General features: G+C 48.8%; 1 protein-coding gene across 1 annotated transcript in view; it reads right to left on the bottom strand.

The window, feature by feature from the left end:
- KCNIP3 (Kv channel interacting protein 3, calsenilin) overlaps positions 1-27,423 on the bottom strand; it is a 133,429-nt gene that overhangs the window by 86,544 nt on the left and 19,462 nt on the right. The window contains exon 2 of the mRNA XM_006873518.1: positions 22,277-22,442. Within this exon, the coding sequence (XP_006873580.1) occupies positions 22,277-22,442 (166 nt within the window). The remainder of the gene's footprint in view (positions 1-22,276; positions 22,443-27,423) is intronic.

The following is a 27,423-nucleotide window of genomic DNA, read 5'->3' as shown; positions in this document are numbered from 1 at the left end:
GATGCCACAGTGAGCTGGCACTCTGCAAAAGGACACCTCCTTTGTGTTCACCATGGTGGGACCTCAAGGAAGAACTTATCTCCTGCATTTTGTCAAAGAGGAAAGTGGAACTCACAGTGGTCACTCAGCTAGCTGCAAGGGCAGGGTTGGGGCATAGTCCCTCAGAGTCCACTTGTCTTTATTATCTAGTGTTGCTGGAACAGAAACACCACAAAGGGGGGGGGGGGGGCAGGGGCTTTAACAAACAAACGTTTATTTCCTAGAAGGCTAGAAGTCTGAATTCAGGACACTGGCTTTGGAGGAAGGTCTTTGTCTCCCTCAGTGTCTGTGCCTCTGTTCGTTGGCCATGTTCCCCGACCTGTACGTAATCTGCTCTTTTTAGATCTTGAAAGTTGATATGGCCTCATTAACCCAACAAGATCATCTTATTCCCAAACAGGATTATATCCACAAATATGGGGGTTAGGATTTACAGCACATATTTTAGGGAGACAGGGTTGTTGTTGTTAAGTGCTGCCAAGTTGGTGCCAACTCATAGCAACCCCTGTATAGGGTTTCCGAGGAGCCACTGGTGAGTTTAAACCACCAACCTTGTACTTCAAACCAGCCTTGTGGTCCAATGTTTCTTACAGCGCCATAGCAGGGTTGTTGTTGTTGTTCTGTGCCGTGGAGTTGGTTCCAACTCACAGCGACGCTGTTTTTCCGAGGCTGTAAGTCTTTACGGGAGCAGAGAGCCTCATCTTTCTCCCACGGAACAGCTGGTAGTTTCAAACTGCTGACCTTGAGGTTCACAGCCTGATTCATAACCACTATGCTAGGAGACACAATTCAATCTAAATACCACTCCATACCAAGATGTCCCTTGGAGGGTGAGCAGGGCCACAGACAACCTGTTCGCAGGAGACATTATGTAACTACTGATCTGGACACACACATATGTGCTTTCTGGCCTGAGGTCTGTCTGGGGACTCATTCAAGATAGGGCTCCCCTGTCACCTCAAGATACCCATACCCGCCCTATTCTCAGCACTTCAGGGGTCCCTGGGGAGCAGGAGCTGAAACTCCCTCCTGCCCACTCCTCCTCACTCCTCCCCACTTATCCCTGGAGTTTGATTACTCCAGTGGGCAGTGATGGCTCCCCGAAGTGGTCATAGTTAGGGCAGGGAGGCCAGAGCCTAAAGAAGAAAAGGGGTGAGGGAGGGCTCCTGGCAAGGAGGACGAGAGGCGGACTGTAGCGGGGAGGAAGGCCCTGAGTTGGCATTTTCTGGTTTGCATTTGGAGACAATTAGGAGCTGAATTATTAAAGGCGCTCGAGCAAAGAGGCTGTTTTTAAGGAAGCATGAGTAAGCAGGGCAACTGGAAGCAGTGCACAGGATCGAAGGCAATCAATCGTCATAATGACTGTAAATACTTTCTCGGCTTAACTGTGACTGTGAGCACCAGCCACCTACTTAACATGGGGGTCAATGTCCAACAGAAGCCCCATCGGGGTGACCAAAGGGGCACAGCTCCTTCCAGTCCCCCTGCACTCGGGCAGCCAGTGGGTCTGGAGGTGGAGGTCAACATGGATGCAGATGCCTAGGGCTAGTCTTGCTGCCTCGGCTTCTGAGTCAAAACACAAGATCAGCCTAAATCTCAGACAGGAATACCATAAATATGAAATCTGTGGCTCAGCCCAAACTGGGCTTTATAAACCATTTACTGTGTGTTGCTCTGGTGGCACTGTAGGATAAACACTAGACTGCTAACCAAAAGGTCAGCATTTCAAACCCACCAGCCGCTCCTCGGGAGACGTATGAGGTTTTCTGCTGCCGTAAAGATTTACAGTCTCAGAAATCCTATCCAGGGTCAATTCGAGGGCAGTGAGGGGTTTTGTTGTTGTTTTTATTGTGTGCTGGGCCTTCTTGGGCTAAGTGCTATGTCTTATTTAATCCTAGCAGACGACGAAGGGAGTTCGTCTATCATCACTCCCCATTTTATAGATGAGGAAACTGAAACTCAGAGAGATGTAGTGACTCGTCCAAGAGCACAGTCTCAGGAGTGGCAGAGCCGAGGCTACAGTCCAAGACCTCCAACCCTATTCTCAGAGCCCCCGGACTATGCCACAACCTCCCTTGTTCCTCTCATCCCCTCCTCTTTCTTCCATGGGTATCCTGGACCCCACCAGTAAAGGCCAGAGCCAGAAACAAATCCCCACCTCTGCTTACTTCTCCAAGGTGTGAGCGGGGCAGTTCTGCTTGGGTGTGCTCTGCCTGCAGCCACCCAAGGGAACCCAAACAGGCCAGGCAGCCCCAGTCTCTACAGATGCTCTGATGGTGGACTGAGGGTGTTGCTGCAGGAAGAGCATCTGGTCTCTGCTCTCAACACACAAGCAGCCCTGAAGCCACATCATCAGAGGACATGTACATGGTGAGTCACACACACACACATACACACAGCTCTGCTGGTACACAGTGGCTTCCAGCCTCTCCACAGACTCACCTCAAATACTGTCCTTGTGAGATCAGCGTTTGGAAATAGCTCAGCTCCTATGGTGTACCATCTACTGCCAGGCCCTGAGACAAAGCCCCCTGCTTCTCTGTCTGGACCCAGGTAGTTTCCTAAGCTAGGAAACTGAGGGTAAGGTAGTTTTGTGGAGTAGAGGAACAACTATTGTCCTGGAGGTCCCAAGACCTACATGATCTTGGATTGTTCACATTCTAACATCAATGTCCTCATGAGAATGTAGCAGATCTCAGATCAAGGCCAGAGAAGGTGGGAGAAGGGTAGAGTCTACCCAAGCCCCCACCCATTACATTTGGTCCATATTCCCAGGCTCATGGATGATGGGAAGGAGGGTGAGGGAGGTGGTGTGAGTTTGAGATTCTCGCCTCCGCTTCTTTCTGCCCAGAAGTTTTAAGGCCTGTTGTGTGTGATCTGGCAGAAGGTCCCCAAATATTCCCAGCTTAGACCTGGCACCCAACAGCCTGACCAAGAAGGTTCCTAGGTGTTTGTTTGGAGTGAGGGGAGCAGGCAGGGTCTGGTGGACCAGAGAGAGGAGAGGGCATGATCTTTCTGGCTCCTTCTTCCCTCCCAGTTGGGCTCCTTCACCTGTACGCAGGATTCTGCCTGCCCCGAGAGTAGTTTTCAACTCTATGGTGTGTGAGGTTCTGAAAACTCAGTACTAACCCCGCTGCTGTCGGCTGTATGGAACACAATCTACAGGATTAGACCGTATCTTGAGTGAGTCTCTTTGGAAATATCAAAAAGGTTACACAAGCAAGCAGAGACAGAGCGGACTCAGTGCCACCAAGTAAGAGCTGGAGCATAATGCATCATTTGGACCCAGGTTCCCTGCACTAAGAACCTTCCAGACCTATGGAAATCTCCAAGCAACACCGAACCCACAGATGTTGAAAGGAGATGAGGACTTTCCTTCAGAGAAACAGAGACAGAGAAAGTCTTCCCCGGGAACCAGCACTCTGAATTTGGACTTCTGCTTCTTAAAACTCAGAAAACAAAATTTTGTTTGTTAAAGCCACACACGTGGTATTTGTGTTATAGCAGCACTAGGCAGCTAAGACACACAGAGAGGTAAAGAAATGATCTTCCAGGGTTGCTGGACAATGGACAATGGGGAAGAGTTGGGCAGGGCTGGGACGTAAGTGCTTCCAAAGTCCTCCACCCTCACACACTGCATCCTGCCCCTGGCCCTTTGTGCCTGCTGTCCTCACTGTCTGCTCAGCTAGTAGGTCACTCTGTTCTCCCCCTCTATTTAGGAAGTAGGGACGCCAGGTTACCTTGGGTCCCATGCAGAGGCATATCCACAGAAAATAGGGCCTGTGGCAGGCACTGAAATTGTGCCCCTGTCCAAACATCTGACCCTCATCTTTTAGATAACTTTACCACAACATCAGCTCAAAAATACAAGTCAAGCACCTTCATCTTTTACTTACACATTATGACACGCCATGAAAATTTCAACAGCACCTTCTTTGCTTTCACTATGATGTGCTCAAATTCATTTCTTACTTTTTTTTTTTTTTCCCATTTCATCTTTCTACATTCAACAGAGCAAGATCACACAGTCTGCCTTGTGACCTATTGGTGGTGGTGGTTGTGTGCCACTGAGTTGGTTCTGACTCGTAGCCACCCTGTATAGTGTTTCTGAGGCTGTAAATCTTTGTGGGAGCAATATTCCTCATCTTTCTCTCATGGAGTGACTGGTAGCTTCTAACTACTGACCTTGTGGTTAGCCGCCCAGCTCAGAATCCATTATGCTACCAACCTTGATCCATGTAGGGTCTTAAATATGAAAGTATTAGTTTTAACTTTCTGAATGATCCTTTCTTACAGCTGGCAGTGAAAACTGCAGTGGTTAATAGAAATTGCTCAGTGCCCCAAACCCCCTCATGTGACACCCAGGGCATGTACCATACCTGCCAAACTTCTGTTCCCATTAGCCGCGCACTTGACCAGGGTTCCCTACACACACACACACACACACACACACACACACCCTGCTCTGAGTATATCTCACTGCTCTTGTGTGTGTGTGTGCTTGTGCGTGTGTGTGCGTGTGTGTGAAAGAGAGAGAGAGAGAGAAGACTTTCATTGGTGCTTTTTCTGCTGTGGTCACTATTCCATAGTGTTGTCCCTTTCTTTCATTCCTTCGCTCATCTACTCTTGGCTGCGCTCCTGCTTTGAGGCCCACCATCCACTGCCATTCCCCACTCCTGTCTCAGGGTTCTGACCACTGCTTAGGCCAAGTCCTCAGCACGGCCTTCCGAGGAAGAGTAGAAACCCAGGCCTGTGGGCCCCATGAGTATGGTGGCAGAGACTCGAGAGGGAGACTGGGGAGAATGCCCTCTTTGGGGTCCATCTAGAAACCACCTTGTTACCGGAGACCTTCCCACCTGTCGAGTTCCTGGACCTGTCTGCCACTCTACCAGAAAGGACTGGAACCGTTCCTTGAGCCTTCCAGTCCAGCCTCAGCCAGGGAGGGATCTGAAACCCTGGTCCCCACGTCTAAACGGACCCTCATATCTCCTCTACAAATTTGAAAGAGGCCATAAAAGTGCTTCTTTCTATTTTGCCAAGTAAAACAAACAAAGCTAACTATTTTCTATCTTCAGCATTACTTGAAAAAAGGATGAGCACTTTAACCGATGAAAGGGAATCAATTTAGTTTACTGACAAATATCAGCTAATCAGACCCATGCAGCCTGTGCTCTGTCCTGGAAACCAGTTGTATAATTTTAAGTGCACCCCGCCCCACACCCCCAATTTACAGCCCCAGATTCAGTATAGCCGTTGTTCTCCTGGTCGTATCCAGGTTCAGGCGTGAAAACAGCCTGTGTTCAGAGTCGGGTGTCCTTGCGTGTGACCCTAGTGGCCCTTACCTGTCTGAGCCTGTCCCCCAAAACAAAGGAAAAAAGGCAAAAGAAGCCCTTTTTAATATGACATTCTAGGACTCATCCTTGCCCTCCTGAGACCTCTGGAGATGATTCCAGAAGGGACCACTGCCATCCCCAAGGCACACAGAACCCCACTCTGTGCTTTGTCAGCAACTGAGTGGAAGGTGGCCGGTGGGGAGACGGGCCCAGCCTGTCCTGGGCTTAGCTCAGGACATCAAGAGCCAAAACACATCCTGAAAGAGAGATGGCAGCCTGAAAATGCCACATCCCTGTAACCTTACGCCTCAAAGATGTGAAAATGGGGGATACTGGGAGGGAGAGAAGGCGTCAGAAAATGCAGAGCCAGTATTTACAGATTAAAATGGTCCAGAAGGCAGACCAGCCCCTGGTGCCCCCTTGTGGGCAGATGGGGAATGCTTGTCAAGAGAGAAATCTCTAGCTGAAAGGAGGATGGATAAAACTCTTGGGCCCTTTCTTGGCAAGGGGTGTTCAGCCCAGGGGGTGCCAGACTCACAGGACTGGTGTCTGCCTGGGTGCCACCCTGCCTAGGGCACCTGGAAGCTGTTCCTTCTTCCCCTCCTCAAATAAGGTTAGAAGGTTGGGCGCCACGGAAGCAGGAACCACCCTCTCAAACATGTACACAGCGTACTGGGCGTACTGGGCGGGGCGAGGAAGGACCTAGCCCTAAGCACCCTTCCTGTTGACTACTGCACCTTACTTTCCCCCTCTACCTACTCTGATCTGACCATTGGAGGAGAGAGAGGCAGCCCGGCTCATTCCATTTGGGGAAGCCCAGTCTCCGTGGTCCCGAAGGGATGGGACTTTTAATGAACTCCTGCCTCATTAGCAAGGCCTTGGGGAGAGTTTGGAAGGCATTCTGAGTGGTGGAAAGCAGCGTCTCTCAGGAAGCCAGCAGTTACAGAATGTGCTAAGGGAGAGGCAGGACCAATCCTGGAGTCAAAAACACACCCCAAGTTCCCCGACCCCTATGCCTGGGTACGTGGGGTCGGGAGAGATCACAGGATTGACCTTACAAATCACAATTCTCTAGCCATTTCACAGACAAGGATACTGAAGCCCAGAAATGGAAAACCCCAGTGGAGGGACACATAAGTCCCCGTTATTACCAACTCTGCACTGAGGCCAGGTAGCAATCCTCTGGCTCTTTACAGACTGTCATGAAGAATCCTCAAAACTCCCTTCTATTAATCCCATTTGATGATGAGGAACCTGAGACAATGGAGAGGTTAGAAACAATGGCCTTCACGCAGAGCTATGTGGTTGAGATGAGAATGCTGCAAAGTTGTGACCATAAGCAGGTGATCACTGTGTGACCTCTGAGGTACAGTTAGGGCATTGTCCAACAAAGCTTCCCAGAGCACCCGTGACTCCAGGGGAGCATCTGCGTCTTCAGGGGAGCATAACGAAACTGTCTAGTGATGGAGCCCAGACACTGCACACATTCTGAGACTAGACGTTGTGGAGATTTCCTTCTCCCTCTGGCAGAGAAGATAACCCCCAGGCCCTGGTTTTACTGCCTTGTATCTTTCATAGTCCTGGTGTGGCACTGTGGAATTAAGCACTAGACTGCAAGGTCGGTTTGAACCACAAGGTGCATGGTTCAAACTCACCACCTGCTCTTTGGAAACCCTGTACAGGGTTGCTATGAGTCCGAACCGACTTGATAGCACTTAACAACAACATCTTTCATAGTTTCCTGTCTAACGAAGCAGTCTCAGCTCACACCCTCCTCCCTGGTGTGAAGCTATGGGATAAAGCATTGGACCACAAGGTCGGTGGTTCAAACCCACCAAGCTGCTCCTTGGAAACCCTATATAGGGTCGCTATGAGTCAGAACTGACTCGACGGCACTTAGCAACAACAACAACATAAAAATCCCAGGACTTCCCCCCTCCACTGTTGAAGTTTCGTCATTCTGTCATTGATTCCTTATTTAATGAGTTAAATAAAACCTCGACACACATTCATTATTTATTTGCATAAGAACTATATTTTAACATCTCAGGCATAACACTTTGACAGTTCAAATGAGATGTGCCCAACTTTGTAGCCACATTATCTCTGCTGCCACAAATGTCCGGTTCCGGGCATTTCCTGTTTCCTATGCCATGCTTGGGTCCCAAGCCTTTTTCCTGCCTTATCTTTGGGAGCTTCAGGCCTGGGGACATGATCCAGGATGATGTGTGTGGTCCAGAACACAGGCTTCTGCCCTCTCTGGATGTGGACCCCATGTCTCTAGTGAGGCAGCCACATCCCAGTGTTAGATGTAATTTTCTACTGTGTTTGGAGTCCTGAGGTAGCTCTGTAGAATAAGCAAGGGACTGCTAACCATAGGTCAGCAATTCAAGCCCACCAGCTGCTTCTCAGAAACCCTACACAGGGTCTCTATGAGTTGGAACCAACTTGATGACACTTAACAACAACACTGAGTTTGGACAATGGTCCCCAAAGTCAAGAAGAGCACAAAAAGTGCAGAACTACCTCTGTGACTCAGCCCTTCTTTCCATCCAGAGAACAGAGAAGGGAAAAGCCTCTTCAGAGGTGAAGGAAGGGAATTTGGGGTATTTACCCTTCTCCCCCATCCTGGGAGGGTCTCAGTCCCCAGCTATCCAAGGGAGGAGCCTGTAGGATCTGGACATGTGTTCCCCAGAATGGGGAGGGTTGGGATGCAGAGCCAGGTGGGTCTGACTCATACCTAGAGGGTCTCAGGAGGTGGCTGTGACTCCCCTGGCTCAGGACAGTTGGGAGAGGAGCATGAATGCACATCTGAACACCTGCCAGCCAGCGAAGTCAGTGGGCCAGGCTCCTGTGAGCCCTGGGAAGCCTGCAGGGATCATCTCCAAATTCCCAGCCTCCCCAAAAAAGAACGCCTAGAGAGAGGAAGGCTCCACAGCTGAGAGCAGGGACTGAGGGGCTCATGAGCAGAGATGGGAGGCTGCAGGGGCTTGGACATGGGAACTGAGTGGGGGGCAATGTGCAGAAAGAGCAGAGAAGCCCACCATGGCTCTGCTCACTGCCCTGCCCCTTCCTTCCCAACTACAGGCTTCTGAGCCCAATAGACCTGAGTATGTGTCATGTGTCGGGGGAGGAGGACTGGGGAGTACCAGAGTGAAGGAGGGTCTGGGGCTCTGAGACAGGCCTGGAAAGGCCTCCCTAAGTACTAGTTGCCTCCAGTTTCTTCTACTCCTGGAGACCTCATGGGTATCTGTGCAGGACTGTGTCCGTAGTTTTCAGTGGGTGATTTTGGGGATATTGATCACCAGGACTTTTTTCCGAGGCACTTCTGGAAGGACTCAAACCTCCAACCTTTTGGTTAATAGCTGAGCCCTGCAGCTCTTTATACCACCCTAGTACTTGCCAACACCTGAAAAATGACCACAGGACCTGCACAAATGAACGTAAAGATCAATTCCCCAGAGCAGACTAAGAGTCAGAGGTGTCAGAGAATCAAATTTTCTCCAGTTTGGTCAATGAATAAATAGCTGTTGGGCTTGGTGTTTCTAAGTACACTGTTGTCAGCTGCACTTCGGAGGTTCACACCCAGCCTGCTCTCCCTGCTCCCCCACATCATGAGAATCCCAGAACCAGCATCTACCAGAGCTGGAAAAGAGCTTGGAGGCAGATGTGAAACCCAAGCCTCCTTTGTTTTTTATAAGAGGCAGATTACTCACTCAGTTGATACAGACTAGCAGTCCCCTTGCAGCCCCATCCCCTTGCTCTGAGATGGGGGTTAATGTCCGCCTTGGGAACAAGCACACTGCCTTCCTAATCAAGTACATGCCTCCTCCTGAAAAGACACAGCTCCTAAGGACCCTTCCCCCTGCTATCCCCCCACACACTTGCATCATGTTAGACTCTTGTATCCTTATTCCCAGAGATCTTGTATTGCTTCTTAGTATGCTAACTCATTGTTTGACCAATTTTATGACTGATTACACGAGGGGGCTTGAAAAAGTCCATGGAAAAATTCCATTATCTTTTCATTCAATTTTCCCACAAACTTTTTGAAGCCCCTTAGTATACATGTATACATTCAAGAGTTCTGGTGTAGTGCTGTGGGTTAATGCACTGGACTGTAAGGTTGGTGGTTCAAGCTCATCAGCCGCTCCTCGGAAACCATATGCAGGATTACTATGGGTCAGAACTGACTCAATGACACTTAACAACAAGTTTATATTCACTTTTATGTTGCCCTGTTGTGGCGCTGTAGGATAAACACTGGACTACTAACCACAAGTTTGGTTGGCAAGTCAAAGTCACCAGCCATTTCTCAGAAACCCTATATAGGGTTGCTCTGAGTCAGAACAACAACAATAACACATTCTTCTTAAGGAGTCCTGGTGTGGCACTATAGGATAAGCACTGGACTCCTAACCGCAAGATCAGTAGTTCAAACCCTCCAAGCTGCTCCTTGGAAACCTTATACAGGGTTGTGATGAGATGGAACTGACTGGGTAGCACTTAACAACAACAACAATGACTAATGAGTCCTGGTATGGCACTGTGGGTAAATGTGCTGGACAGCCAGGTTGGTTTGAACCACAAGGTGGGTGGTTCAAGATCACCAGTTGTTTCTAGGAAACTTTATACAGGGAGCTATGAGTCGGTATCGACTTGATAGCACTCAACAACAACAAGATAAACAACAGTGGTCCAAAAGTTGAGCACTTTGTTGTTCACTGAAAGGTTGGTGGTTTGAACCTACCCAGCTGCTGTGTGGGAGAAAGACCTAGCTGTCTGTTTTCGTAAGATTGGTGGTGGCGGTGGATGTGTGCCCTCTAGTAAATTCCGATTCAGAGCTTCCCTGTAGAGGTTTCCGAGGCTGTACGTCTTTGCAAAAACAGAAAGCTTCCTCTTTCAGTTAGCAGCCCAGCTCATGATCCATTACATTACCAAGGCTCCTTTCCACAAAGATTCCAGCCCAGACACTCCGACAGGGCAGTTCAATGTTGTAACATAGAGTTGCTATGACTCAGTGCACCCACTGACACCACCAACAAAAATTCTTTAAAAATGTCCTTCATTCACAAATGACAAATATGGTGTGTGTCTGGCTCTGTCTAGACACTCAGGACAGGGCAGGAACAAGAGGTAGGGACAAGACCCCACCCCTAGAGAGAATGATTGTTGTTGTTAAGTGCCTTTGAGTCAGTTCTGACTCATAGTGACCCTGTATAGGGTTTCCAAGGAGCAGCTGGTGAATTTGAACCGCTGACCTTGCAGTTCAAACTGACCTTGCAGTCTAGTGCATTATCCCACAGTACCACACCAGGACTTCCTATAAGATTGTTATTGTTGTTGTTAAGTACCACAAAGTTGGTTCCAACCCATAGCAACCCTGTATAGGGTTTCCGGGTATTAAGCCCCCCAAATTAAGGCCAAATGAGAGAAAAATGGGGTCCAGATTTTCCAGCCCAGTTCCTTTCGGTGTTAGTCATCACTGCTTAGTGTGGATGACACATCTCTGGACGATGTAAGCCACTTTTAGCTTTGGCTCTTGGGATTTATACATGCCTACGCTGACGCTTCTTTATGGTTTAAGGATTTAATATTATAGCTCTGTAGAGAATCATGGGACTCTAACTACTTCCTTTGCATCTTTCCAGCAATGGGACAGGCAGTTCCAGACACCAGCCTTTCCGAGAGCAGTGCTCATCACCTTCACCCTATGCCTGCCTCATAGTGCCCCTGACAGAGCCTGGCTCCGGGCCCTGCATTGGACAGGGAGAGAGGAGACAGTGGGGTGGTGTAACTCAGAGTCTGAAAGCACAGGCTTCTGGGGAGACCCGTTGTTTTTCTGTTAGAAATTCCCAGTTGGTGGGCTGGTTTTCATAGATTTTGAAAGATGACTATCTTTTATTGCCCCTTTTCTAGATACCAGGTCCTTTTCTCGTTTCCTTGAATCCTCACGGCAGACATTGTCATCTGTCTTTGATGAAGGGGAAGAGGGGTCCTCTGAGAGAGGAGGAGGAGAGAGGAGAGAGAGATAGAGATAGGGGTGGGCTGGCCTGAGTCTGTGGTGCCCTCTCCTTTCCAGGCTCAGGTGAGCCCTAGCTTGGCACTCACTGCCGGCAGGATGCAGTGAAGCGGGGCAGGCTCAGAAACTGGGGGTCCCTTTCAGTCCTGTTCCCAGAGCCGCCACCCCCTCCACCCCCTAAGTCATTTCTGCCCCAGACACAGGAGGCCCAAGCTCTGTTCCTAGAACTGCCTCTCCCTGCACTTCTGGCCCAACCTGCCCAAAGAGCCCTTACCTCGAGCCAGGTTCCCAGAGATGAAGCGGAAGAAGAAGCTGATGATGTCTCCCAGGTGCTTCTTACAGCCATGCTGACACTCCTGCAATCTTAACCCAGCCCCCTGGGCCAGTCCTGGGGCCTCCCCGTGACCCGCCATTCCTGGGCCTGGCTTGTTCTGGAGTACAGCAAGCTCTCACTGGCTACAGCACAGACCACCCCACCAGCAACCCTCCTTCCTCTGTCTGCCTCTCCCCAACCTCACACTCAAGCACCTTTCTTGTGTTTTTGAAATTCTCTTCTCCCTTTCTCTCTCCACTTTGGATCTGTCCCTCTCAGTCTCTCAGTCTCCACATTTCTCCTGATGGTCTTAAGCAGTCTCTCTGAATCTGCCTTTCTCTCCTCAGGTTCTCTGTCCTTGTCTCCTGCTTTCTCAGCCTTTCCAATGACTGGTTGCTCCTCAACTCTTAGCCCAGAGCCCCCAGGACCGGACCAGCACCCCACTAGACTCACTGCTCAGGTGCTGGCTCCTCAGCCTCAGGGCTACAAAGCTCACTGCTTCCTAAGTCAGAAGAGCTCTTTCCTGCGGGGACCTGGGCTTGGCGGGGGTGGGGTGGACATTGCTCCTGCGCTCCCAACACCAACAGAGAAGGTGCCATTGGTGTGATTTTAGGGACAAGGGTGTGATCTCACCACAGAGGGGCCTCACCAGGTCCCAAGGCGTCTCCGCTGTCAGAACTAGAGCAGACCTGCTCCCACCCAGCCCTGCCTGCGAGACTCAGGAGAACTGAGGGGATGGGAGGTGTCCTTGCCTTTCTTTGGCTGTTGCTGGACCCCTGATCTCTGCTCACTGATACCTGACCCGCAAGCCCTGCTGGTACCTCTACAGAGTGGAGAAGGTGTCCCTCATATGAGAAGGGAAAGCCAAGTGTGTGGCTTGTGCAGGAACTGCTGTTGCCAGACCCCCAGCTACCACCATGTAGTTGTTCGGCAGTGTGATGAGGCTCCCCTGCACCCCAGTGCACCCAGTGACCGAAACAACCCTGCCAGGGGTGTGTGGCAGTGCTAATTTCCCCAGACTTTCCACCGACAGAATTCCGATTTTATTGAAGGTGGAAATTGGAGAGTCCGAGATGAAAAACAAACCGAAATAGCCATTTCCTAGCCATCTTTGCAATTGCAGTAGCAGCTTGTTGTTGTTAAGTACTCCCACGTTGGTTCCATCTCACATTGACCCTGTATAAGGTTTCCAAGGAGCAGTTAGTGGATTTGAGCCGCTGACTTTGCAGTCCAGTACTTATTCTACAGTGCCACACCAGGTCTCCCAGTTAAATACAAGCATAAATCTTCCCAGGATTTCTGTGAAAGTGTTGTTTTCCTGTTGGCAGATAACTACCACTTCCTCCTTCCACCCAATTTCTCTTTACTTTTTTCCTGGAATGAGGTCATGTGTCTGGAACCAAAGCAGCCACTTTGTAACCATGAGGGAAAGGGCAAGAGAATCAAAGATCTTGACTCTGACATCTCCAAGCCGTCATACTTGTGCTAGTCACTTCCTAGCCTAGATTTCTCATATAGGAAACAAACATAATTCCATTTTGATTAAGCCACTATTGGACTTCCTGTTATATAGAAGTTCAGGCAAGTCAAAAGATCTGAACAGTGAAAGACAAACTGTTGCCTTTTACAAGTCCTATCTGTAAAAGCTGGTAGCGTAGTGGTTACGAATGGGGCTGCGAACCGTAAGTTCAGCAGTTCGAAACTACCAGCTGCTCCGTGGGAGAAAGATGAGGCTTTCTGCTCCCGTAAAGATTTATAGCCTTGGAAACCCTGTACAGCGTCGCTATGGGTTGGAACCAACTCCATGGCACTTAACAACAACAACACCTGTAAAAGAAGGCACAATATTTGGTGGGCCTTGTAGTATACTAAAGGAGCCCTGGTGGCACAGTGGATTAAGTGTTGGGCTGCTAACTGCAAGGTCAGCGATTCAAACTCACCAGGCAACTTCTCCTCAGGAGGCAGTTGAGGCTGTCTACTTCCATAAAGATTTATAGCATTGGAAACTCTAAGGAGCGATTCTATTCTGTCCTATAGGCTCACAGTGAATCGGAATCGACTTGATGGCAGTGGGTTTATTGTATAGTAAAGCGTGCTGCTCCAAAGCGTTTACTGAGCAAAAGCAAAGGCTCCACAGTAGGTCCAGGCTGAGAACAAACAGCTCTGCCTCTTGGGCCTAATGACCCAGGACAGTCAATGACACTCACTGTGTCTAAAGGCAAGTTGGAATGCTCTGTAAAACCCATGGCAGGTCCCAGTAAGAAAATCCTATGGATCCCTCAGGGTTTGAGCAAAGCTTTCATTGGTAAAGATCCCGTATCCTTTTGACATCCAGCTAGTGGTCGTAATGGACTCTCATGGGGATGGAATGTCTCCCCAGTGGGACACCGGGCGATTATGAGTTCTCAGCTGTCCAGAACTGAGTATTAACCTCCTTCCCAAGCTCTAAGGTGTATGTATGAACACTATCCATCATCATATAAAGGTGCTATATGTGAGGTCAAATTCCAGGGGGTCATATACGAGCAGGTGGCTCAGACTCCTGCTGTATTGCCACCTTCCCCTCTACCCACATCTATGGCCCCATGGAGAGCCCCTGGAACTGTCTGGGGAGGAAAGCACTTGTATATAACTTCTACACAGCACTGTAAGAAATACTGTCCCCAGCTGTAAGTGGACATTGTAGCTCAGTCAAAGGAAGAACAGTGGAGAAGGGAATTCTTCCTAGCAGACTTAGAATACTTCCTTAGACTACATCTGCTTGCCCACATGGCCTGGAAGGAAAGAAAACCTGAGGTGGACATTAGTGCTTCTCCATTCATGCATGGGCAGCTGTTCATCACTCACCCAGGGGTCAGGGAGATGGGAGGACACCCAGAGATGAGGAGTGGACAGGATGACCACTTCTGTGGATGCGTCCAGCTTCTATTTCTGAGTGAAGATCACTTATCGGTTCAATAAGACAACATTCTCTCCCCGAGCTAATCTGGATACAGCTGTTGGTAAGTGCCTGACCTGCCAATGAGGTGACCAACTAGTCACCAGATGAGCTACATTGCATCCATTCTACCATATAAGGACCACCGTTTATTCTCACTGGAATTCACCTTCACTCTGGACATGGACCTTCCTTTCTCCCACCATGCTTCTAGCAACATTACCTTCTTTCCCAGTGTCCCCTACAACACTTTTGTTGACCAAAGGACTCATATTACAATAAAGATGTGTGGCTGAAGTCTAGTGCATACAATAACTATTTGATCCTGTCTCCCAGATGCAGCTAGTCTTATAGGAGAGTGGAAGTTCTCCTGAAGCCCCCGCTTCTGTACCAGCTGGAGATTTGAGTGTTGTCCTGTAGGATGCTGGACATGTTGCTAGAATGGGTTCTCCTCCTTCAGCCAGAATAACGCTTCAGGGAACCAAGGGAGGGTAGTGGCAGCAGACTTTCCTGCTACTGTTGGATTCGAACTGCTGACCTTGCAGTGACCTATACACAATGAAGGCTCCTTATTATATATTATGTTGTTGTTTACTGCTGTAGAGTCGGTTCCAACTCGGAGATCCTGTATAGGGTTTCCGAGGCTTCAAATCATTGCGGGAGCAGAAAGACTCATCTTTCTCCCAATTATATACTATATTGTTGTTGTTGTTGTTGTTGTTGTTGTTAAGTGCCGTCGAGTTGGTTCTGACTCATAGTGATCCTGTATAGAGTTTCTGAGGAACAGCTGGTGAGTTTGAACTGCTGACCTTGAAGTTCAAACTGACCTTGCAGTCCAGCATATTAGCCCACAGCACCACACATAGATAAATTAATTTACCTTTTTCCTCCAACCTTTCTGTTATCACTTTTTATAAAGAGTGCTGGTGGTAACCTAGGGTTGTGACAGAACCATGGGAAGAATGAGTATTTCCCAGAGAGGGATGTGGTGGCTGATGAAAATATGAGTCTCTACTTATGGGCAGTCCTGGTGTGGCGCTGTGGGTTAATGCACCAGACTGCAACTGCAAAGTCAGTGGTTCAAGTTCACCAGCTGCTCCTCGAAAACCCTACACAGGGTCACTATGTGTCAGAACCGACTTGACGGCATTTAACAACAACAACTTATGGGTGAACGTGTTGCTGTAGAGTAAATTCAAAAGAGTTCATGCTTATAATACATTAACTGTTTTGTGCACCCAGAAGTGTTTGGAAGGAAAGACTAGCAATCTGCTTCTAAAAAATTAGTGATTGACAATCTTAGGAAGCACAGTTCTCCTATGATGCAGATAAGGTCACTAAGAATTAGAGCTGATTCTACAGCAACTGGAGAGAGGGCAGGAGTGTGTCCATTTGTGTGAGGAATTATTTTCATGACACAGCATCTGACTGCTGCAGAACCCTGGCTTTGTCGCATGCGTGGTGGGCTCTCCAGTCCTCCTGAGTTCCTGTGAACTCCTAACAACCACGAGACCACACCCGTTATCCTTGAGTGCATTCTGACTCATAGTAACCTCTCTTCCTACACCAGCTAACCTGGGTTCTATTGCCTGCAATCAAGACTCCAGGTTATTTTGTGGGAGTCCTGGTGTGACGCTGTACGATAAGCTCTGGACTTCTTACTGTAATGTCAGAGGTTCAAACCCACCATCTGCTTCTTGGAAACTATGCAAGGTTGCTATGAGTCAGACCTGACTCAACAGTACTTAATAACACAACAACATCACTATTTGTAAGACGCTCTGGTGGCACTGTAGGATAAGTACTGGACTGCTAACTGAAAGATCAGCAGTTCAAACCCACCAGCTGCTCCAAGGGAGAAAAATGAAACTTTCTGCTCTATAAAGACTTATATTTTGTTTTGTTATTGTTGTTTTTTAGTATCACTATTCCAAAGACTCCCTGGTGGTATAGTGGGTTCAAACCAACCAGTCACCCTGTAAGAGAAAGATAAGGCACCTTATCTTTTGATATTTATAGTCTTGTAAATACTATGGAGCAATTCTACCATATTTTATACAGTGGCTACGAGTCCTGGTGCAGGTTAATGCACTGGGCTGCAAGGTCGCTTTGAACTGCAAGGTCAGCGGTTCAAGATTTCCAGCCGCTCCTCTGAAACCCTATAAAGGGTGACTATTGCAAGCGACTCAAGGACACTTAACAACAATGAGTCAGAAGCAGGTATCACTATTTCAGTTTACACTTGAAGAAACCCAAGTCTCACAGCCCTAAGTGGGGAGCCAGACTTGAGAAGTAGGTTTGGCTGGTTGCTGGCTGCAACCATGCCCCTGAAGGCAAGGACTCTTAGGTGGTGGGGGACACGTGCAGAGTAGGTCCTAGCCCAGCTGTCTGTGTCACTGAGGAGGGGATACTGATTGTTGGGGAGGGATCTCCTTCCAGGCTGTGGATGGAGTGCTTCTTCTGGGTGGGGTGGCATCATGCCTCCTACCTGTGTTCTCCACCTCTTGAGTCCAGTCCATCTGTTAATAATCCAATTGTAACTCAAAAAGTTGTATGTGAACCTAACTGAACAAGACCTTGTTTGGAAATAGGGTCTTTGAAGATGTTATTAGTTAACATGAGGTCATAATGGAATAACCAAAAGAGAAAAGAAAAACCAGGTGTCATCGAGTGACTTCTGACTCATGATCCCATGTGCGTTAGATTAGAAATGTTTTCCATAGGGTTTTGATGGCTGATCTTTCGGAATCAGATGGTCAGGTCTTTCTTCCCAGGCACCTCTGAATGGATGTGAGCCTCCTACCTTTCGGTAGCCACTCAGGGGCTACTATATGGAGCCAAATCCAACCTAGCACATTATCATTGAGTCAATTTCCACACTTAGCAACCCTATATATAAGGTTTCCTAGTCTGCAAACCACTGCACATCTGTCAGTTTGTCATACTGTGGTGGCTTGTGAGTTGTTTTGATTGTGTGGATCATGACAGGCTATTGACAACATTGCAAAGTATGAGTATTCTGTAACACTTAATTTTACTCATGAGGAATCTGTACCTGGACCAAGAGGCAATTGTTCAAACAGAACATGAGAACACTGAATGCTTTAAAATTAAGAAAGATGTGTGACAGGGTTGTATTCTTTCATCATACTTATTCAACCTGTGTGCTGAGCAAATAATCGGAGAAGCTGGGTTATACCAAGAAAAATGTGGCATCAAGATTGGAGGAAGACTCATTAACAACCTGTGATATGCAGATGATACAACCTTGCTGGCTGAAAGTGAAGAGGACTTAAAACATTTACTGATGAAGATTAAAGAGCACAGCCTTCAGTATGGATTGCATCTCAATGTCAAGAAAACAAAAATCCTCACCACTGGACCAATAAACAACATTCCTGTCACTGGAGAAAGGATTGAAGTTGTCAAGGACTTCATTCTTCTTGGATCAACTATCAACACTCATGGAAGCAGCAGTCAAGAAATAAAACAAAATATTGCATTGGGCAAATCTGCTGCACAAAACCTTTTTAAGGTGTTGAAGAGCAAAAGATGTCAGCTTGAGGACTAAGGTGCACTTGACCCAAGCCATGGTATTTTCAATAACCTCATATGCATGTGAAAGCTGGACAGTGAATAAGGAAGACAATAGAATAATTGATGCTTTTAAATTATGGTGTTGGAAAAGAATGTTGAAAGTGTCATGGGTTGCCAAAAGAACCAACAGATCTGTGTTGGAAGAAGTGCAGTCAGAGTGCTCCTTGGAGGCCAGGATGGCCAAACTTCATCTCTCATACTTTAGACATATTGTTGGGAGGGAACAGTCGCTGGAGAATGATGTCATGTTTGGTAGGATGGAGGGTCAGAGAAAAAGAAGACCCCCAGAGAGATGGATTAGCAAAGTGGCAGCATCGATGGACCCAAGAGTGGAAATGATAGTGAGGTTGGCCCAGGATCGGGCAGTGTTTCGTTCTGCTGTGCATAAGGTCACTATGAATCAGTACTGACTTGATGGCACCTAGCTCTGGTAGCGTAGTGGTTATGAATCAGGCTGCGAACCTTAAGGTCAGTGGTTCGAAACTACCAGCCGCTCCGCGGGAGAAAGATGAGGCTTTCTACTCCCGTAAGGATTTACACCCTCGGAAACCCTGTACAGGGTCGCTATGGGTCGGCTCTGACTCGAAGGCACTTAACAACAACAACAACAACAGTCTGCAAATCTTTATGGGAGCAGACAGCCTCATCTTTCTCCTGTGGAGTGGCTGATGGGTTTGAATGGCTAATTTTTTAGTTAGCAGTTCAATGCCTAACTCACAGCAGGGATTCTGGAGGTCCTAAACCAATGTAACTGGTATTTTAATTTAAAAACACACACAAAAAAGGAGAAGAAACACAGAGAAAAGAACACCATATGATGACAGAGAAAGAGATTTGAGTTAGTGATTTGTCTACAAGCCAAGAAGTGTTGGGCACCACTAGAAGCTACCAGGCATGACTGGACTGTCCCTAAAAGCTCCCAAACAAACCAGCCCTGCCAACACTTTGATTTCAGGCTTGCAGCCTCCAAATGTGTGAGATGGTATGTTTCTTTTGTTTCAACAGAAATGTTAAAGCCTCTTATGAATGCACTATCTTACAGACCCGCTCACAGTTCCATCTTGTGAGCAGGTAGAGGGAGAAATTGAGACTTCCACAGCTCAGAAGTGATCCTCCCAGGGAATGGCTGAAGTAGGTCCATCCCTTGTCCTCACATCTCCCTGTCCAGACTCCTGCCCACTCCTTGCCAAAGCTCTCCCTTTCTCATGTCTCAGAGACACCTGCTCTTTTGACTGTGACAGGGTGTCAACTTCCTCTCACAGCTGTCCCAGAAACCGGTGCCTGTGGCCCAGCTTCTGCTGAATGGAAAAACCCCAATAACAAGGGCATAGTGTCTGTGCCACCCGACTTCCACAGACACCTGGAGCTCCGGGAGCACATGGAGCTGCTAAATAGCCTCAATTGTTCTCTGTACCACAGTCTTTGAAGCTCCTGAGGAGCAGTTTAGCACAGTTTAGCGTTTCACACGTTCACAAAGCCCTCAGTATGTCCCCACCAACCGTGTCACCCTTTAGGGACAAGTACAAGGCGTGTTTGGACTGAGGAGAAGTGGCCGGGGACTATGCCCAGTGGAGCCCTCCACCAGGTCCCTGGGTTGGCTCAGAGGGAAGAGATTCTAGGAGACACACTGCAGAGTGGGCGCCCTGCCTGGAGCACAGCCAACACCAAACACCACTCCTCACCCTCCCCTGTGACCTGGTGAGTCATTTGACCTCTCTGGGTTTCAAATAGTCTTCAGTTAAATAGGGTGATGAGATCTGCAAGGCCTACCTCGCCAAATTAGATGCGATTTTTGTTTTCATTTCTTTTAAAATCTCCTCTTCCAGACATGGCATGGTGTCCAGTAAACATTAACCACTTAATACGTGTTCACAAGGGGGAACACAGCAGGCTGCTCATAGTCATATTGGAATGGTCTCCCAGGCTTTCCCCAACCCCTCCTGTCCATACACTTTTGTCTCACCCACACCACTACGTGCCTTTGAAAGTTATTCAGCAAACAGGATGTGAGAGTTAAAGGTGAAAAGCCTCCTCCCCCCACCCCTGCTCCTGCCACCCTCTAGAAAAGGATCCATGGTGGCACAGTGGGTTAAGCATTGGGATGCTAAATGAAAGGTCAGTGGTTTGATGCCACCAGTCACTCCACACCAAAATGATGTGACAGTCTGCTTCTGTAAAGATTTACAGCCTTGGAAACTCTATGGGGCAGTTCTACACTGTCCTGTACTGTTCTCATGAGTTGAAATTGACTAGTGGGTGGGTGGCCTCACTAGTGGGCCCTCTGAGCTCAGGTAGGATGTGTGTGACTATGGACGACAAGTCATGTCTATTCCCTGACTTGATTTACTGGGTGCCCACCCACGCTGCAGTCTAACTGTCACAGGTGTACCCCAGCCCCATCCTGAACCACCACTGTTTATCAAAGTTGGACACTGGAGACAGGAGCCCAGGAGAGAGGCTACAATACAATGCAGGATGAAGAGGATCGGGAGTCAGTCAAAGCTGAGCACCTGCAAGATCCACCCAGAGAAAAAGGAGGATTTTGCTCTAACATTCTCCTCAAATAATCTCTGCTACCAAGAAAGCACTACAAGAGGGCCACAGGGAAATTTGAGCTGTGAGCAATGCAAAGTTGCTGTTGAGTGCTGTAACTCAAGAGGGTGTGCAGATGGACCGCACACAAGGTCAGCCATAGCAGGTGTCAGTGGTTAACCTCTGAGAACATTTGCATCTGTTTGGGGGGTTTTGTTTTTTTTAACCCTGTTGCAGAACAAACAAAACTGTGAAGATTCATACTTCACAATTAAGCTGTCTGTGTGTACCTTTAGCAATTTCATCATGTTTCTGACGCTTGCAAAACCTATTTTTACTCTGAGATTTTAGTTTTTTTTTAGTGGGTGGGGAGGTGTGCACATGGATTCACAAGCACTAAAACTTCCTTTTGGGATCTTTCTTGGAAAAGAGAAAGGTCTGGGAGAAATTGGTAGGAACTTAACTGGACTGTCCAGCTGAGGGCAGCCGAGTGCCACAAATGGGGCCCGGGCTGAGCAAGTGAGGAAAACGGGAAAGGACTTCCCTGCTGGGGAGCACTCTGGAGGAACAAGCACACAAGAGCCAGCCCCACTGGGGTGGCTGCCACACTCTACACTCACTGACAGATCATGGCCCTCCATGCCTCACTCCCCATCACACTTGGGAAGCAGAGACTAGCATGATCCCCATTCTGTAGTGGACAAGACTGCAGTTCTCTGGAATCACATCAGTAGAGACAGGCCAAGGCAACGAGCAAGGGGCAGCAGTCAAAACCCAAGTCTGCCCTGTTTTCTTAAGAAAGCCTTGTGTGCTTGATCATGTGAGTGATCGTGTGTGCAGCGAGGGTGCCCGTGCATGGCTCGTGGCATATGTGTGCGCATGAGCATTTGAGAGAGAGTGCCTGTGAGCATGGGCGCGTGTTGGGTGGGCCAGTATGTTCATGCATGCTTGTGGGGGGCTGTGCATGTGGGTGTGCACGTGCATGTTAACACACAGGTGCATCTACATCGCAAACACCAAATGTCACCACCACAAGCACAGAGCAACTATTTCTGCATGTTCCATCATGAACACCGCAGAAGGCAGTGGGACTGAGGAGGACCACCAGGCTGGCCTCCTCCCCACCAGCCCCTGCACGCACTACTGTCCATCTTCAAATGTGCCCTTTGGGTAGGAATCAGCCCTGCTTCTTTCAGAGAACTTAGAATAGAGGAGAACCTAAGCTACCCACTGGTGAGGGGTGCACAGGCAGAGCCTGCACCTGGCTTTATCTTCCCAGCTGCCCAAACTAGATATCTCACAATGACCCTAGTCCTCTGTACCTCACTCTTCACAGGTCATGCCTTGAGCACAGAGCGAATGGAAATCTCTCCCAGCAGAGGTGGTATGGCCTGGGCTGAAATTCTGGTGGTCTCTGAGCACTCAGAAGGGGTGCTGCTCAGGACAGGGCTCAGAACAGCCTCATGCCTGCCCACCACACCCAGCCCACTCCAGGCCCCTACCTGAGCCCTGCGGGGCAGCACTGGACAGGATCCACTTGACCAGACAGCACCGCATCAAGGCCTTTCGGGTGAACCTCGGCCGCTGCCATTTGATGCCCTCCTTCTTGTTCAGTGGTGTATGTCCAGGGTCCCCCAGGAGGCTGCCATCTGATGCCTTCATCACCTCCTGCAGCAGGAACAGACAGAGCAGCCCTGAGCTGTTGACCACAGAGGAAACTTTCTGGGTGAGGCCACTTGTCTTCCAGGGCACGCATGCAGGAACCCCAAGTCCTGGCTGGAGAATTCCTGGGGCTCTGCTGCCCCATCAGCCGCATCAAGCATCTGCCCCTTGCATTGGGCATCACCCACCCACCTCTCACCAGCCCTGCTACTCCTCCAAGGGCCACCTCATGGACACAGATAATATCCAGTGCCCCCAAAATGGAGGCATGGGGTTGAGCACACACCACTTTGTCTCCCATATATGCTTCCCTCTGGCAGTACTATCCTGCTCCCTGCTGTGGGAATGCACAGGCAGTTCTTCTGACCTGGGGAGTCTCTCCTGCTCAGCCCACTAGACCCTAACCAGTTTTTGTCAAGGATTCTAACTCATTCTACCTTGTGTGTGCAGAATAAAACTGTGCTTGGCAATAGGGTTTCCATGGCTGGGAGCTTTCAGGAGTAGATAACCAGGCCTTTCTTCTTAGGCTCCTCTGGATGGGCTAAAACTGCCAACCTTTCAGTTAGTATCCCAGTACTTAACCATGTGTGCCATCCAGGTACTCATCAGTGGATCCTACTCATGCTTCAAAATCGTGTCAGCATGTCACCACCTCTGCCACGAAGTCCTCCCTGATTTCTCCAGCTGAGGGAGCTTTGTCCTTGACTATACTCCCAGTAAAGCCCAGATGGCACAGTGATAATACTGACAGAAACTGTTGATTGTGGATAAGGCTTATGGTTTTCTTTCACTCTGCACCCTGGGGCCACACAGGATGAGATCCCTGTGAAATCTCTGTGTGAGGAGGAAGAGGGGAGCCCCAGACCTTTTCATCAATACCTTTCACCCCAGCATAGGCCAGATTGTCAGAGCTAGATGACCCCTAGAGATCACAGTCCAAATTCCACATTTGACTGCAGCCCAGAGAGGGTGTGAATCTGCACACCATCACATAGCAAAGGTGGGCCTCCTCAATCTCCAACAAGGCCCTTACTCTGCCAGAGTTTTAACTGAAGCAAGCTAAGGATGAATGGCAGGCCAGGTGACCATCCAGGTAGAGGCACATTTATAGTGATCTAAATAAACAACAACTGATTAGAGGAGTCTTCAAGAAGGGAGCTGGGCTGGCAGGTTATTGCAAGATGCCAAGCTGTAAGCATGAGACTGAAGATCCAAAACAGATTCAGAAGCCCCCAGGACAGCAAGATTGGCTTTCCCCTGATGCAATTTCAAGCCCCTGACTCCTGACTACTAACCACCCACTTCCTCTGGTGGCACAGGTAGCCCCTTGTCGGTGAGGCCTGGCTGAGGGTTGCACACAGGCAAGCTGCAATTGACCAAGGTTCCCCTTTGTGTGTCTACTGGGCAGGCTTTGCAGATGAGGTACCTCAAACTCAGCCCCAGATCTGGTCAGGGTCCTCAGATGCAAGTGACAGAAAGTAGCCAAGGATGACTTAAACCAGAAAGGAATTAGCAGTGGGGATCCCAGGCCAGCCAGACTTCCATGGAAAGACAGAGAACCAGGCTTGGAATCAGACAAGAAAGAGGAAAGAGTGAGCGACAAGACAGCCAGGTCCTGACCAGACCACAGTGCAGGACAGTGTGCTGACCCCTGCTGCTGGCACTGAGCCCCCCTCAAAACCCTGCTGCTCCTGGAACCAGGAGAGTGCTGTCGGGACCACCACTGTTGAGTTACTAGCTCTGGGTTCCAAGTCAAGAGTGCAGGACAACAGATGAAATAGTTATCATTAATATTATATAAATAGGAGCCATGGCAGTGAAAGGTCGGAAGTTCAAGTCAATGAGAGAACGATGAGGCAGTCAGTTCCGTAAATAATTACAGACTCAGAAACTCTAAGGATCAGTTCTACTCTGTCTTAAAGGGCCACGGTGAGTCATAATTCACTAGATGGCAGGTTTGGCTTGGTTTTTGGTTTACTATTTAAATGAAGAGCCTGAAACACTAAGATGTTAAATAACTTTCTATATTGACACAGTTATCAAACACTAATGCTACATTCTTTCTTCTTTTCAATATGCAATATTGAAAATATTGTCTTTAGTCCATCAATAAAAGTCTTGAATATTCTTTCCAAAAAAAAAAAAAAAATGTGCAGGAGGAGTCTTGTTGCAGTGAGGATAGCAAGCACTGGCCTAAAACTCTCTGGTAGTGCCCTCGATGGGGAGTATCCTGAACTCGGGGAGACAGAAAAGTTCCACAAACATTCCCTAAATTATGGAGTATAAGCAATATCCAAGAGAGGGGAAGCTGTTCTGTATATCCTGCAGGCTGGAGCCATCAGATTTGGGGCCTTGAGATACCACCTTTGGGGCCAGGAAATTGGTCTCTTGATCAGCTTCTGTCTCACCTAGACAACAACGTGGTCCTCCTGGCTGCCTTGGCAGGGCGATGTCCAAACCCCTTATCCTGACTTTTGAGGCTTTTCTCAGCCAGGTCCCAACCTGCTGGTCCCTCATCTCAAAGTTGTTACCCCCACCTCTGAGCACACACCTTGGCAACACCCCCAGCTCCTCCCCCTTCTCCAAGGCTCACCTCTGCAACATGGGTGTCAGGGGTGCCCGAAGATGTATTGACGGGAGATGCTACCTTCCTGATGAGGTAGCCCGTGGTGCCAAGGGAAGCTCCGTATACACACACATACATACGTGCACACTGGTCTTGTTCAGGCTACTGTCGGAGACACCTTCCCCATTATTAATGATCTTATTCAGGACAGAAGCAAGCTCAATGAATGAAGTCTTTATTTTAGTCCAGGAGCGGGCAATGGATTAGCACACCAATGTTCTGCTGTTGGCTCTGTATGGAGCCTGGAGGACTTCTGAAGGAGGAAGTGAGGTAGAGTCCAGAGCCTCTGGCAGGAGCTGTCTGTGGGAACCCCCTACGAGCCAGGGCAGAGCTGGTGCTGCCTGGCAGTGACTGTCCTCTCCGGTGCTAGTCACGTACCTCTGTCCTGCAGCCCCAGGTCTGGACTGAGGTGGAGACACCCAGCTGGTGGCCCTGGGTTCTAGTTGACAGTGGTTCTGTCCATTTTGGGACATTGGGAGGACCCCCTTTAGTGAAGGTTTTATTTTGGGCTGCAATGCTTGTCATTTCGTCCTCACAACAACCCCATGAGGTGAGCAGTATCACTCCCTGGTCAGCTTCTGTCCCCTGGGTAGGCCTCCAAACTTTAGGGGTGCCCCTAGCTTATTAATCATGTCAACAGTGTTTATGAATATCCTAAGAACCCCAGTGTGTCCTCCCTGGTAGGGGGAGAGGAGTGGGTTTGGGACAAGAACAGGACACCCCCACCTGTCTGGAAGCCTTGCTCTGTTAGGTGGGTGGAGGGAACCTGGGGATACTGACAGGGAGGAGATGAGTTCAGCTCAGGCCACCCAGGAGGAGCTGATACCCATTAGACTGTGGAGTAGGGTCACCTCATGAATATTTGACACTTGTCTGTCTGGGAGAGGGTCTGACTGAACGCTTGAGAATGTTAATCAGACACTCAGGCACCTTCCTTCTAACCAGAGAATCTCCCGGACACTGCAGGGAGGGAGAGCCTGGAGACAGAGCCCTGGGTCTGAGTTGGATCTTTTGGGGACTCAGGGGTGCCTCTGTGTTGGTCCAGAGAGGACATCCCAAGGTCTGATTAAGGAGGGCAGTGTGAGGGCTGGTGCAGTCATGACTTTAAAACATACATGTGTCCCCTCCAACTCCTGCCTTCCAATGGCTTCCCATTGCATTGAAAGTAACCCCCCAAAACTTGATAGAACCTACAAGGGCCCACTTAGTCAGGCCCTGCCTGGTGTTTGTCAGCCTGAACCACCTACCCCACCCATCCGCTCTTCACATATACCAGGCTAGTTCTCACATCACGGCCTTTGCACTGCCATTCCTTCTGCCTTTAACAAGTCTGCCCCCAGACCTAGGGCTGCCCCTTTCACTTTCCAGACCCCACTCAAGCATGAGTCCTGGGAGGGGCTTTCCTGACTCCCTCTCTGGAGTGCCTCCCCCCCCCACACACACACTCCTTCATTCACTGGCTTCCGTGTGCCGTGGTACCCACAACTTTTTGAACATGTCCTATATATTTGCTTTCTGGTGCATTTTCTGTCTCTGCCCACTAAAATGTCAGTGTTTGTAGGCTGATTTGTGTCTTCCACCTTGTCCTGGGAATGTGAGCTTATTTAGAAGTAGGGTCTTTGCAGATATTATCAGTTAGCATGAGGTCATACTGGAGTAGCGTGGGCCCTATTCCATATGAGTGGTGACCTTAAGAAAAGGAAAAGAGGAACAGACCCAGAGAGCGATGGTCATGTGACACTGGGAGCAAAGCCTGAGCCGTGCTGCCACAGCAGGAATGCCTTCCAGGGACACCATCTGGAGGAGGCCTGGAAAGATCTTCCCCTACCTTTGGAGAAAGCACGACCTTGAACTCAGACTTCTAACCTCGAGAACTGTGAGAGAATAAATTTATGTTCTTATAAGCCACCCAGTTTGTGGTAATTTGTTAGAATAGCTTTAGAGAACAAAGACGGTTAGTTCAGTGAGAGAGCAATCTCACCATGGTGTATATGGCTCTTGAGACACACAAGAGAAGGCTACACTCAGAACTCAACATGAACAATAAAACTCACAACAATTCAGTTAGAAAACTGGCAAAAGGCAGAGATAGGCAAGGGGCCAAGAATTTCATTTTACTCAGATCAAAAATCAATGCCTAGGGGAATGTTGTTGTTGTTGTTGTCAGGTGCCATCGAGTTGGAACCGACTCATAGTGACCCCAGGCACAGCAGAATGAAAAAATGTCCAATCCTGGGCCAACCACACTACCGCTGCCACACTTGAGTCCATCAATGATACCACCTGGCTGATCCATCTCGTTGGGGGTCTTCCTCTTTTTCTCTGACCCTCCACCTTACCCAGCATGACATCCTTCTCCAA

Source organism: Chrysochloris asiatica, unplaced genomic scaffold, assembly GCF_000296735.1.
Source record: "Chrysochloris asiatica unplaced genomic scaffold, ChrAsi1.0 scaffold00245, whole genome shotgun sequence".
NCBI lineage: Eukaryota > Metazoa > Chordata > Mammalia > Afrosoricida > Chrysochloridae > Chrysochloris > Chrysochloris asiatica.
This window is presented reverse-complemented; position numbering and strand designations above follow the sequence as displayed.